This window comes from Phoenix dactylifera, chromosome 13 (genome assembly GCF_051530095.1).
Source record: "Phoenix dactylifera cultivar Ajwa chromosome 13, Ajwa_hap1_PhDact_Kaust_v1.1, whole genome shotgun sequence".
Lineage (NCBI taxonomy): Eukaryota > Viridiplantae > Streptophyta > Magnoliopsida > Arecales > Arecaceae > Phoenix > Phoenix dactylifera.
The window spans coordinates 6,903,571-6,918,000 of record NC_143202.1 but is presented as its reverse complement, the minus strand read 5'-3'; the positions used below and the strand labels follow the sequence as shown (position 1 = coordinate 6,918,000).

The window sequence follows — 14,430 nt, the reverse complement described above, 5'->3', positions numbered from 1 at the left end:
ATTTAAACAGTAAAGAGGTAGACAAGGTATTGCTTGAACAAGACCGAATTGGCGGGTGAAGAAGTTTGGATGGTATTTGTCACGCCCCCGGCCCGAGATCACGATCCGGGGGTCATGCTAACCGCCGCACACCCGTAGAAAACTCTCCTCACGAGCATACAAGGCATCTTAAGCAAATATCTCAATATATAAAATAATTCAACTAAATAAATGGAATCTCATTCCATTGACTAACTCAAGTCATAAAGTCTCATAGTTCTAAATATGCAGCGGAGCAATAATTTAGCAATATGCAAACTTAGTTCTCAAAATAACAAAACCTCGCAATGTCCAGCAATCATAATAAATGTCCAAGATAACATATCAACTTAAATAACCCTAATTTAAGATAACTTATGACACAATCGTTCTAGTCGCTCTCCCATTTTAGAACCCTAATAGACTAGTTCTCAGAATCTGTAAAACAACAAGAAATTGTATAATGAGCTAAACAGCCCAGTAAGTAATGAACACTCTAGCTAGATAAATCAAGCAATAATATGTAGAAAATAAATATATATGCAGTTCTAAGGTACAAGTCAAATATTTCTTAAATTTTTAAGATTCTTTTCATAGTTTCGATATTCTTTCACATGTTCAATTCATTTTGTCGATCTTGGAACTATGACCATATATTTCCTGTGGCAGGGTCATCAACACCGACTAATCTTCTTGCAGTGAGTCCTTCAGGACAGTCAATTGCCAACGTATCTGCCCCCATTGGCGGGGTTCTCAACATAGCTAGGTCGAAGTTCAATTAGTTCTCTATTTCATATTTCAGTCATTAAAACATGCAGTGTCAAAACCAAATATCGTTCATATCTTAATTTTTTTTAATTTATCAGATTCAACTCAACAGCCAGGAACTATGACCACATATTTTCTGTGGCAGGGTCATATCACCGACTAATCTTCTTGCGGTACCAACGTATTAGCCCCCATTGGCAGGGTCCTCGACATAGCCCGACTGCGAGTCCGAATCTATTTTAAATTATTATCTTTTCTTGCTTTATGTTTCAATGTTCCAGATCAAAAATACGGTGCCGAATCAATCAAATACATTTCATATCAAAAGCAAATATGCTCAATCACCATACAATATTCTAAAAGTAGACAATAACACCTTGCATCAATTTTGTAATTAAGAATAATGCAAATCGTAAAATAGATATAGATTGCTGATAAATCTCGAAAAGAGGTTACATTACTTACCTTGCGAACGCGATCCACAACAAATCCAATTAATTCTGTAAATCCCTCGCAGAACCTAATATCCAAAAATCATATTCTTCTTTTAAAATTCATCACAATATATGTATACAAAAACTTAAATTTTAATATCCTCCCACGACTGATCCTACCGAAGTGCCTAGCACCCCGAGTTCGAGTTCATACCTGTAAACCACCCCCTCTCTTTATTCATTTTTTTTCTTTTTCCTTCTTCTTTTCTTTTTCTTTTTCCTTCTTTTCTTTTTCTTTTTCCTTCTTTTCTTTTTTCTTTTTCCTTCCTCTCCCGACTCCCCTCTTCTTCTTTGGTGAAACAGAGGATCCGTGACCCCCTGTCCCCTTCTTCTTCCCTCTCGGTCGGGCCCAAGGGCAGCCGCGGTTGCCGGCCCTGATGGCGGCAGGAGGTGGCGTAGCAAACCCGGCACCTCCGGCGGCTGGGGCGGCGAACACGCCGGCAGCCAGAGCACATAAGCCGAAGCGGAGCACCCCGTTTTGAACCCAAGTCCGGCGATTGGCCGGCTCCAAACCACAACACATCATGGCCAAGCACTAAGAGAAGAGGAGAGGAAGGCTAGGAACTCTTACCTCCGCTCTGACAAAGATCCGGCACCTCTCTTCCTCTCCGGCAGCAAAGGAAGAAGAAGGCCACCCATGCCGTGGCTTCTCGGCTCTCTCTCTCTCTCTCCCTCTCTCTCGGGCAACAACACGAAGAAGAATCCCCCCCTTCTCCCTCTTCTTGGGTGTGGCGGCTCTCTTCGGTGGCCTCAAATGAGAAGGAGAAGAAGCCCTAAACAAGGGCTCCTTCTTCTTCGGGATGAATCCCTTCATCTCGTTGCCTCACGTATCGCACGTGAGGCCGAAACTTGGGACTGGGCCGGTCAAGTGAACTGGGCCCAGTTCCAAGGTCTCACATTCTTCTCCCCTTAAAATAATTTCGTCGTCGAAATTAACTCACTTAAGGCTTCAAATTTTGAAAGTATAGAAAAATCATATCATTCCCGAGCTTCTAAACAATCCCCATCTCGAAATGCAGCCTCACAAGATTTTGGCAAAATCATGGTATCTCAAAACTTAATCCTTTCCATCTATGATTCATAGCAAGTTCTTTTGATCTCTTTCAAAATTAGACTAACCTTCCAGCCTTGGATTAAAATGTCATAATTCTTTTCTCCAAGAAATTAATTGCTCTTGATTAATTTCACATAGAAATTTAATCGGTTGAATATAGATAGGAGAAAGCTTTAGAATCAAATGCTCCTCATTTTTTTTTCCCATGATATAATGATTAATCTTTGTCTTAGGAAAGCCTCAAGCCCTTTCAAATAGCCAGATTAACAATGTTAGAGTTAGGAATAGGAGATCCATGTTAAAACCTTCCAAGTCTAAGTCCAACCAAGTAACCATCAATCCGTTAATACTAAATTTAAGATGCCCAAGATTCTCCCAAAAATTGTCAACAATAGAAAGACCCACTGATGAAAATTACATAGCTACCTCCAGATTATTCATAGAACCAACAACATTCTTCTCTACTAGAAGACTAACCCAAGTCGTCTAATAGTTCTACTTATCAATATAATTTCATCTTATCATAAGAATAAGGTCCAATACATCCAGATTTGGTTCTTTTTACAGATGATGTAAATCAAACTTCTCTCTCTCATAAATAAAAATCAACGTCTTAATTTTGAATAAGAACATCAAGTTTCTTTGTCAAAATATCAACTACTCTTAATTAATCGATCTATCACAAGATTAAATCATAAACAACTCTAATCCATCCCTAGTGGAATATTCATCAAAGTCAGTTGACAACCTCAAGTTCTTTCAAATAGAGGGTTGATATTAATTGAAGAAGTACAAGCTTCAGATTTAGAAGGAAAGACGTCTACACCAAAATATTCCAGATCCAAAATCAAAATCGATGACCTATTAATTCTAATCTCAAGATGTTAATCATTTTCTTAGCATGACATAAAATTAGAGAACCTAAGATAGTGCAGCGACATCCAAAAATTCAGAATCAAATCAAGTCTTTTGTTATTAAAACTTGCCGAATTAAAGAGATAATACTTCTGACCAACTTAGAAAAATAGTTCAGACCACTACGCTTTCGTTGCGCACTCTGATTCAAAAAACTACCTTGTATTTTGAACTAAGGAGATCCAAAATTTTAATTTCCAAGTAAAGCCCAAAAAGATCTTTTGATTTCGTCCTCTAGCTTTCCTCGTGTACATCCATCTAGACTGATCCTCGAGTCAATTGATATGTTCAAAAACACCATATAGGCTAGTTACTATAATTCAAAATAAATTGAATCTTATTTTTTTTTATCAACTCAACTAAACGATTCTAGGTCAAACTCTTAAAAGTAAAAACAACCAAAAGAATTTTCTCAACGCTCCACCAAGATAGAACACCTTAAATCAATAGATATAAGTAAAATCAACTCAGTCATCTCTCCTAGAGTTTTCTTAATCGAGATCTTTGATATTTATCAAAAATCTTCCATCATAACCATGTAAGCCTCTAAAATTCAAATACTTCAGGCAAATCCAGATTTTATCAGCAACCTCAACAATATTGACAAAAATCCTAGTTCAACTTATAAATCCAAACTTTAAATTGAAGTTTCATATACATCACGTAGTATCCGATAGAGATCTATTATTTGGATCCAAATACGACAATTAAAAGTATTAATGATTATTCCAAGATGAATACTTTACAATCTCCAATAAAATCAATTCTTCAATAAGAAATAGATCTATTTGCAATATCACCCTGCACATTTTTCTTCTACATGCTAGTTTCATTCCTATTCCACATATAGGTTCAGACCTCAAAGAATATTCCAATCACGCACTGTAAAAAGGTTTCATAGCCCAAATCTTAAACAACTTCATATAAATGGATCTTAATTTGCATCTAAAAAAATTATCTTCAAAATTAAGCAATATCATAGTATACCTCCATATCAATTTTTGAGTTTACAAGTTCACTTAAATAATAAATAATCACAATGCATGATAATATTCCATGGCCAATCCTTTTACACTTAATTTAGGTCCAAATCTAACTAATTATAACTTGATTCATAGATTGCCCAACCTTCCATAATGTATCAAACCTCATAAGTAAATTCAATCATAATTTCCTTGTAACCTTCTCATACATAATCAATCACAAGGCTTAATAGAAAATCTTGAAAGTAGCTTACAATGCAATTGACATAGATTCACGTCCAATGCCCTTAGTGTTTACTCACCTACACTCATCCTATGTCAGATTTTTTGTCTTAGATTTTATCCACTTATGCTCTGATACCATAAAAGTTGTCACGCCCCCAGCCCGAGATCGCGAGCCGGGGGTCGCGCCAACCGTCGCACACCCGTAGGAAACTCTCCTCACGACTATGCAAGGCATCTTAACCAAATATATCAATATATAAAATAATTCAACTAAATAAATACAATCTCATTTCATTGACTAACTCAAGTGATAAAGTCTCACAGTTCTAAATATGCAGCGGAAAATTTAGCAACATACAAACTTAGTTGTCAAAATAACAAAACCTCGCAATATCCAGCAATCATAATAAATATCCAAGATAACAAATCAACTTAAATAACCCTAATTTAAGATAACTTGTGCCACAATCCTTCTAGTCGTTCTCTCATTTTGGAACCCCAATAGGCTAGTTCTCAGAATCTGTAAAATAACAAGAAATTGTATAATAAGTTAAACAGCCCAGTAAGTAATGAATACTCTAGCTAGATAAATCAAGCAATAATATGTGGAAAATAAATATATATGCAGTTCCAAGGTACAAGTCAAATATTTCTTAAATTTTTAAGATTCCTTTCATAGTTTCGAGATTCTTTCACATGTTCAATTCATTTTGTCGATCCTGGACTATGACCACATGTTCCCTGTGGCAGGGTCATCAATACCGACTAATCTTCTTGCGGTGAGTCCTTCAGGACAGTCAATTGCCAACGTATCTGCCCCCATCGGCGGGGTTCTCAATATAGCCAGGTCGAAGTTCAATTAGTTCTCTATTTCATATTTCAGTTATGAAAACATGCAGTGTCAAAACCAAATATCGTTTATATCTTAATTTCTTTCAATTTATCAGATTTAACTCAACAACCAGGAACTATGACCACATGTTCCTTGTGGCAGGATTATATCACCGACTAATCTTCTTACGGTACCAACGTATTAGCCCCCATTGACAGGGTCCTCAACATAGCCCGACCGTGAGTCCGAATCTATTTTGCATTATTATCTTTTGTTACTTTATGTTTCAATGTTCCAGATCAAAAATACGGTGCCGAATCAATCAAATACATTTCATATCAAAAGCAAATATGCTCAATCAAAACCATACAATATTTAAAAAGTAGACAATAACACCTTACATCAATTTCGTAATCAAGAATAATGCAATTCGTAAAATAGATATAGATTGCTGATAAATCTAGAAAAGAGATTACATTACTTACCTTACGAATGCGATCCACAACAAATCCAATTAATTTCGTAAATTCCTCGCAGAGCCTAATATCCAAAAATCATATTCTTATTTTAAAATTCATCACAATATATGTATACAAAAACTTAAATTTTAATATCCTTCCATGGCTGATCCTACAGAAGTGCCTAGCACCCCGAGTTCGGATTCATACCCGTAAACCACCCCCTCTCTTTATTCATTTTTTTTTCTTTTTTCTTCTTCTTTTCTTTTTCTTTTTCCTTCTTTTCTTTTTTCTTTTTCCTTCTTTTCTTTTTTCTTTTCCCTTCCTCTCCCGACTCCCCTCTTCTTCTTTGGCGAAACAGGGGATCCGTGACCCCCCACCCCCTTCTTCTTCCCTCTCGGTCGGGCCCAAGGGCGGTCGCGACGGCCGACCCTGACGGCGGCAGGAGGTGGCAGAGCAAACCCGGCCACCCCCGGCGGCTGGCGGCGGCGAACACGCCGACGGCCAGGGCACATAGGCCGTAGCAGAGGACCCCGTTTTGAACCCAAGTCCGGTGATTGGCCGACTCCAAACCACAACACATCATGGTCAAGCACTGAGAGAAGAGAAGAGGAAGGCGAGGGACTTACCTTCGCTCCGACGAAGATCCGGCACCTCTCTTCCTCTCCAGCAGCAAAGGAAGAAGAAGGCCACCCATGCCGTGGCTTCTCGGCTCTCTCTCCCTCTCTCTCGGGTGGCAACACGAAGAAGAATCCCCCCTTCTTCCTCTTCTTGGGTGTGGCGACTCTCCTCAATGGCCTCAAATGAGAAAGAGAAGAACCCCTAAACAAGAGCTCCTTCTTCTTCGGGATGAATCCCTTCAAGTGGACTGGGCCCAGTTCCACAGTCTCACAGTATTACTCAACTCTGCACTTATTGTTACCTAAATTCTCAATGATGGGGCCAACATGTTAGTCGTTGGGAACTAAAAAAGGGCCTCCATTGATCCCCTACTGCTTTGGCCTCTTTTGGAGCCATGTCTATTCGAGATAAAAGAAGCAAAGAAGGCTTCAAAGCGCAAAAGAATGGACAGAGGAGACAGTCAATACAACAAGCCAAACCTTCGTAGAATTTCTTGAAGTATTCAGCAAAAGAATCAACCCCATCATATGAGCAAAACGCAGGCCGAGAAGGAAGGCTTCAAGAATTTTTGCCAAAGCACAGACCTCTGTAAAATAAGTATAGAGCCAGATTTGAAATATCCACAGAAACCAAACATCTCCAATTTCCTAAGTTAAAATCCTTCGGGCATTGTAAAGACAACTCAAAACGGTCCTAAGGTATTGGCTGATCTTCCACTAAAGCAGGAGGCAATCAGAGGTTTTTAAATTCATACAAATCAGAGAATAAATATTAACAACCATTGATATCAAGGATTGGGAAAAAAAATTTAGTTAATAAAGAACAATAGTAAAATAACATCAAATAAAGGATCAGTTATCCCTCCTTAAGTTAAAATAATAGGGATCACAAAGGCTGCATATCATTTGTTGTTGATAATGATGATGATGATGGCAGTATTGGAGAAACGGCTGCAATGAGATAAAAATTTTAAATGGGAACTCTTCAAAATCGAACAATATACTGGTAAAGCTTACAGATTGCATTAAAACATGTGACAACAGGAAGCTTTTCTCATCACAATTTTCTTTTTTTCTAAAAAAAAACAAGAGAACATATAAGATAGCATTTCTGGTCAGAAAAACAAGCCCACAGAGTCCATACTTAAAGAATCATGGCCTGAGAGTAGCAAATTAAAGCCCATTAGAATAGGTGTTTTCCCAAGGTTGAGCATCAGAGAGACTATTAATTGCAGAATCATAAGCTCAATTATCCTGCTCAGGCTTAGGTTGCCTAAAGTGCTTCATATCACTCTCTATGCACTGATGCATGATTAAGGGCTGGAGTTCAATGCTGGAAGGTCTTCCACGATTGTTAACATCATAGCCGGCCAACAAGAGGTTTGAATGCCCGACATGGCTTGTAGGGAATGAAATGGAAAAGTCTTGGATAATATTTGAAACAGGAATTGCTTGATGAGCAGCTGCATAACTATTGTTCAATCCAAACGTGCTGAAAGACATAGACTGCAAAAGAGGCATCTGCATTTCATAACAGGGAGAGGCCCCAATTTTGGAATTGCCAGTAAAGCACCCAGCATAACTGGCTGTGAAGTTTCCGCTGCCAAATTCCATTTTTTTGTCAAAACAAGGAGCCAGATCTTGGACATGTGTTTGAGGTCCGGAGGCACTGCTAGATCCTGGTAATGTCATGGAAGTTTGAGCATTAGAGGCAGGCTGCATGTTACTACCTGAATTCATGCGATTATTGTTCCTTGCCACAGGCACTTCATGATTGTGTTTTCCTTCATAAGTCGTAATCACTGACTTCAAATCATGAGAGGCTCTTTCCACATGCTTCCTTACAGAACATCCAGGATGTGTGCACTTGTAGTAGCTCCTGCAACATCAATGAAATAATTAAATAATAAATACATTAATTATGAAAGAAAACTAACCAATATTAAATGATCGAGATAAGAAAAGAGGCATAACAAAGTGAAATGAATTTCCTGGAACCTAATGCCCTTTTCTATGTGATCCATCCAAATGTACCTCCATTGCTGGGCAATGTCAGAAAACAACTTTTGTATGTCTTATCTACAGCATACATTCCCTTTAGATGTTAAGACTGGACAGTAAGCTTATAAGAGGGAGTCTCAAAGACTGCAGTTGGAGGATATATTAAGAAAATGTGATAAATAAGTACACAAGATCCAACATACATCCCCAAGAAAATCAAATGTTATAGCATACATGAAAAAATGGGTAATACAAGTGACCTATCTACTAATCAGATTGTCAAAGAAGGCCAACAATCAATAGAGTTGACTATACTTTCTATGTGCCAGCAGTTCGTCTGCTTATTCCTGGGGACAGTCGCACCAATCCAAGGTTAGAAAACTTGGTTTCAGCTTCTGTTTCAGCTGGATAGTTTCGAAATGAGTTTCAATTTTATTTCAACGGTTCGGATGGTCTCAATTTTAGCTTCATTTGACAATTATAAAACATAAATATCAACTAAAATTAGGAAAATAAATCAGTGATAATTAGGAAAAGTTAATTAAGTCAAGAAAACTAACCAAATATCATTTAAAAGTATATTATCTTGTTCTGGATCTTAAGATGTATCACTCTGCAAGTGTCACAAGGAGAAAAAAATGTTTTTTGAAAACAATAATGATACTTACAAAAAAAAAGAAAAAGCATAATGATAAAGATATATTTAAAAGCTATTTAATTTGATTTTTAGAACAACAAAACCTCGGGCAAAACCAATATTTTCCTCTCAAGCTCTTTGGAACATAATGGTGCAATGCTCCTAAATCTTCCCAAGACCTGCAAATCTAAGTTCAATATAGTGGAAATGCTTTGAGGATTGAAAGAAATGAAAAAACAAAATTGGCGTGGTAGCTCCCATATGCAATAACTTTGGCCCCATTAATTAGTTTTGGGCAAACATCTACAAGTAGAAGAATCTGAAAATTCACTTTTGGTTTTGGAGTTTCTAGGCAAAACTTTAAACCATAAACTTTCATCTTTCCTTAGACTTAGTAAAGCAAGTACTATCAGTATTAAATTAATTTTGATACCCATCCTTTTTTACTTTGAGCAAAATGTCACTGCAACTAAAAGAGTTTAAAATGGTTTGATACATTTACCTAGGATTTGGATTTCCTTTAACTACCTTCTGCCCGTACTTTCGCCAGCGGTATCCATCAACTAGGATGTCCACTTCACTGACTGTCTGAACAACCACTCTTGGTTCACGCACAGCACGAGAAGCTGGATTACTATCAATCACACAGCTTTCTTTCTTCCTTAAAAAAAAAATGGAATTATACTTCAAAGTTAGATCTTCCCAAATATTCATAACAAGAAAAAAAAAACTCTATGACATTGGCAAGAATTGCTATATAGAAAATTGACCTTCTCTTTGATTCAGTCTCATCACCTTCATCATCATCCTCAAATGGCATGCTCCCCTGGGTAGCACCATCTTCATCATCACCTTCACTAGCTAAAGTTGATGAAAGCTCAGGAATATCTGTCAGGATATTTGAGCATTTTCCTTGTGCAGTCGAGAGAGGATCTGAAAGCTCAGTAACAACAGATGATGATGATGTCAACTCTAAACTGTCAGCCCTCAAATCTACACAATTTTTATCTTTAGATCCTCTCTGAGAATTTCTCCAAATTGATCCCCCTTCAACATCTGTAATAGACCCAAAGCCAGCAGCAGAATCTGAGATCTCACTCATTAAAAATGATGACCCAAATGCAGATCGGCGAGATGGTTGTGGCTTTGGATGATTATGAGTACCCTTGTAAATAATTTCTGTAGTTTGGCCATCCAGTGAATGCTCTACCTTTTTCTTTACTTGACAACTTTGATGAGTGCATTTGTAGTAGCTCCGAGGATACTCACTACCTTTGACATGTTTCTGCCCATATTTTCTCCAGTTATATCCATCTTCTGATGGTCTTCCTACACCCGAGCTGGAAAAGGACTGGTCTTCTTCCAAAATCTGCCCTGACTGTCTATCCTCTCCATTCGACAAATCTTCAAGATGATGTGCTGGATTACTTAATGGAGGATGATAGCATGTCTGAACAGAACTACACTTTGTTTCCACCATATTATCTTCAGAAAATTTTACATCTCTCTGCAAATCACTGGCGTATCCCTTCCCTTGTTTTGTGATGCAGGCTTGATCCTCAAAATCCATTTGCATCTGGACCAGAGAGTGATCTTGGTGGTAAATATCAGCAGCCCTTAAATCCTCACCCAGATTAGATGAAGAAACCTTAGCAAGTCAAAATGTTACACATAAGCAATAATTCGATGGCAAAAATATTTATGGATAGGTATCAACATTACAAGCAGCTAGCGGAGAGTATCAAGATAAAGTGACAATATAGCAAACACAGACAGCTAAAAGGATCGTCTTTCTTCCTGAAATGAAATTGACTATTATGCAGCAAGTCGCCAAAAATCATGGATTGCAAGCTCTTCACAAGCCAATGGCATCTTCTTATGGTCTGCCAACCTATGTCTTGCTCAGTATAAATGTTTTTCTTTTGTATTTCATTTTTTACTAATCAAGACTAAATGTGATTTCCACCACATACTACAAAAACATCAATTAGCATCAGTCCGCCAATATATAATTAAAAAGACTCCTCCAATAACAGTGGTTGATGGATTTAACCAAATTAAAATGGCTATTACAAGGACAATCAGAAGTTAACAAACAAAGGGAGAAATCAAACAAAACAATATGCTTGTAATGGTCTAATATTTAATTTATTAGGCAACAAACCCACTCCATTTATAGCCATTTATCCAAAAATCAAGATCAGTAAGATTCCCGCAACATAATGTTAGCATAGGCTGAACCAAGGGGGAGGGGGCACCAGGGGCCCTAGCTTTCCCAAAGTTCATGAATTCCTTTCTTGGTCTAAGAGGTGGCCCCCCTTCAAAATAAGATGGCAGCTATATATGCCCCCTTCTAACATTTTCCTACAAATAAGAGCAAGCCATTTTCCTAAAGAATTATCTAATTAAATATTCTATTTCCTTTCCTTCTCCAAAATCTGGAAACTTATCTACTCCACATAAAGAAAGACATTTGTTCTTTGTAAACAATCTCAATCCCAATTCAAATCCCAACACATCACTCAGACAGCTGACCAAGATAACTTTCTCCCTCTCGCAATGCCCATCTTTCTACAGTGCCACTAACTGTTTAACAAATACAGTCATCAAGTTTATTCTCAAGTCTCAAATATAAACTTAAAAATAAACATGAATGGTATAAGAGTTAAATTAGGAGTGTTTTTATTAAAACTAATAAAGTATATGTTCAACTGAGTCAAAGCCATCCACCATATGCTGATGACATGATACAATAGCAAGTCAAAGATAACCCACCTCCTAGGATCCCATGGACTGGTTCTCTCTCCAAAATTTAGAAAAGAAAAAAAAATCCAAGACAAACCTACTCCCACTTCCTCTACAAAGAAGAAAAATCACTAGAACATGATGTAAAATTGGTAACAATTATATATATATATATACACACACATATACATATAAATATACATATATACACATATATATATAAACATATATGTATGTATGTATGTATGTATGTATGTATGTACGTTGGATACTTTGTGAAAGAAAAAATTCCTCGCTATGTGTGTGTGTGTGTGTGTGTGTGTGTGTGTGTATATATATTTGATCTAAATTAAATTATGAGTCTATGTGGATTACGTAGTTGGCTCTCATGCTATCTTGTTTATCTTTCTTTTTACAGATACTATGGCATAAAGGCCAAGGGGGTATCAATATGGGAGTGTGACTGGGAGCAAGGCTAGCTACTTCTGGTGTAAACCAGACATCATGATTTGTTTAGGAAAGAGGCCTTGTAAACTAGTATAATTTTGTAAGTAGTAACAGATATTTTCATCTAAAATTAGGGGTGGTGGTAACTCAAATATTATTTTGGACACCTGCATATATCTAAAGTCTTGCACGATGAAAAGTTTAGCAATCAAGCTTCTAATGAATTATTTAAACTTCGAGTTAATAGTGGCTATGATGTAAACCATAGTTTGTTAATTATGCGATGATATTTGGTTCTATAGTTGTTGTTATCTATATGACTTGAGTACAGGATTATTTTAAAGGCCATGTATGTTTCAAGAGGTTAACCTTAAAGAATCAGCCGTATCATATGCCCCATCATGTGACCGGGTTTGGCACATGACAATTTATGGTATAAGAGCTGAGGTTATAATCACTATGGTTTGACCCTAGGATGAGCCTAGGTGGGGTAAACATTTAGTTTGGGGATGCATTCTCTGTTTTATATAAACATTATATATGCATGTCATGTTTATCTTATCTTTTATTATTCAAGCAAGATGGATTATTTATAACTTATGGGTTCTAATGTCCATGAGTGTAGGTTAAGATGGCATAAAGCCATACCAGGAGACCATGTTGGTTTTGCCAATGCCTCAGCAGCTTAAGAGCCTATGAACCAGCATACTAATGAGACTCACCAGCCCGCTAGTGGTACCCACTGCAGAGGGGCACCAATGAACCTGCTAGTAATGCCCCATGAGCAGGGATAAATCTAGAATCTAGGTAAACTTGGGAGAATAGGTGAATCCATCTCAGCTGATGCAAGTTCTTATAGGAGCAATGCAGCAACAAGAAGATGTTGGGGCTACAATGGTAAGGAAGATGGAAATGCAGCAATAGCAATTCATCCAGTAGCAACAACTACAACAACAGTAATTTATGCAGCAGCAATGGCAATTCATGCAATAGAATGGCGGCAATTCATGCAATAGAATGACGGCAATTCATGCAACAGAATGGCAGCAATGATAAATACAGCATCGGCTACAGCATCAGGACACCGAGGCTCAGCAGAGGCAGTGTAGTGGCTGCTGTGAGTTTAGGAGGCTAGCTCCATCAGCTTTTAAGGGGATTACTGAACATCTGAACCCCTAGAGGCCGAGAAACTAGTAAACCCCTAGAGGTCAAGAATTGGCCAAAGGAGATGGAGAAAGTATTTGGAATTATGAGATGCCCAGATGAGGAGGTGTCTTATCCTACCTACATGCTCCAAAAAGAATCATATGAATGGTGGCAAATGGTGGAAAGAAAACATGAGAATGACACAGAGCAATTCACCTTGGTTAAGTTCTATAAAGCCTTATAAGGAAAGTACTTTCCTAAAGTGTGAAGATACAAAAGGAGCAAGAGTTCCTTCCACTGAAACAGAGAGGTGCATCAATGCCCCAGTATGAGGGCAAATTCATTGAGATGGCAAAGTTTGCCCCATAGTTGGTGGAGGATGAGGAGAGCTGAGCTCATACATTTGAGATGGGGTTAAGGCATAATATCAGGAGGAGGTGTGCCAATTGTGAGGCCCAATAGTCCCACATCGGAAAGACTCGTTCCAGAGCCTGGACATATGAAGTGGTGTCTCCAAATCCTGCAGACGCATTTTGGGAGAAAAACAAAATCGGAGAGGGGTGAAGGACGCTTGCATGAAGCCCCGGAACCGGACAATATCTGGCAGGGGAGCCCCGTGTTCCCCCCTCATGTAGCCCCCACGTGGGCACTGGGTGCCTCACGTGCCCCGCGCAGGCAGGGGCGTGACATTTGATATCAGAGTCGAGAACGGCTCTTGTCCGATGGTAGAAAGGGTGTGAGGCCCAATAGTCCCACATCGGAAAAACTCGTTTTAGAGCCTAGATATATAATGCGGGTGTCTCCAAATCTTGCAAACGTGTTTTGGAAGGAAAACAAAACTGAGGAAGGGTGAAGGACACTTGCATTAAGCCTCAGAACCGGACAATATTTGGCAGGGGAGCCCCGTGTTTCCCCCCCTCATGTGCCCCCTATGGGCACTGGGTGCCTCACGTGCTCCGTGTAGGCGAGGGCGTGACATTTGGTATCAGAGCCGAGGACGGCTCTTGTCCGATGGTGGGAAGGGTGTGAGGCCCAATAGTCCCACATCGAAAAGACTCGTTCCAGAGCCTGGGCATATGAAGCGTGT

General features: G+C 38.4%; 1 protein-coding gene across 3 annotated transcripts in view; it reads right to left on the bottom strand.

Annotated features, from left to right (window-relative positions):
* Positions 1-7,306: 7,306 nt before the first annotated feature.
* The window catches only part of LOC103713914 (WRKY transcription factor SUSIBA2-like), a 54,024-nt gene continuing 46,900 nt past the window's right edge, over positions 7,307-14,430 (bottom strand). For 2 of the 3 annotated variants that reach the window (XM_039131013.3, XM_039131014.3), the window contains 3 exons: positions 9,776-10,653; positions 9,508-9,666; positions 7,307-8,246 (listed from right to left, as the gene is read on the bottom strand). In XM_039131013.3, coding sequence (XP_038986941.2) covers positions 7,613-8,246; positions 9,508-9,666; positions 9,776-10,653 — 1,671 coding nt within the window. In that variant the 3' untranslated portion in view covers positions 7,307-7,612. The remainder of the gene's footprint in view (positions 8,247-9,507; positions 9,667-9,775; positions 10,654-14,430) is intronic. The other variant, XM_088710192.2, reaches the window with a different exon arrangement.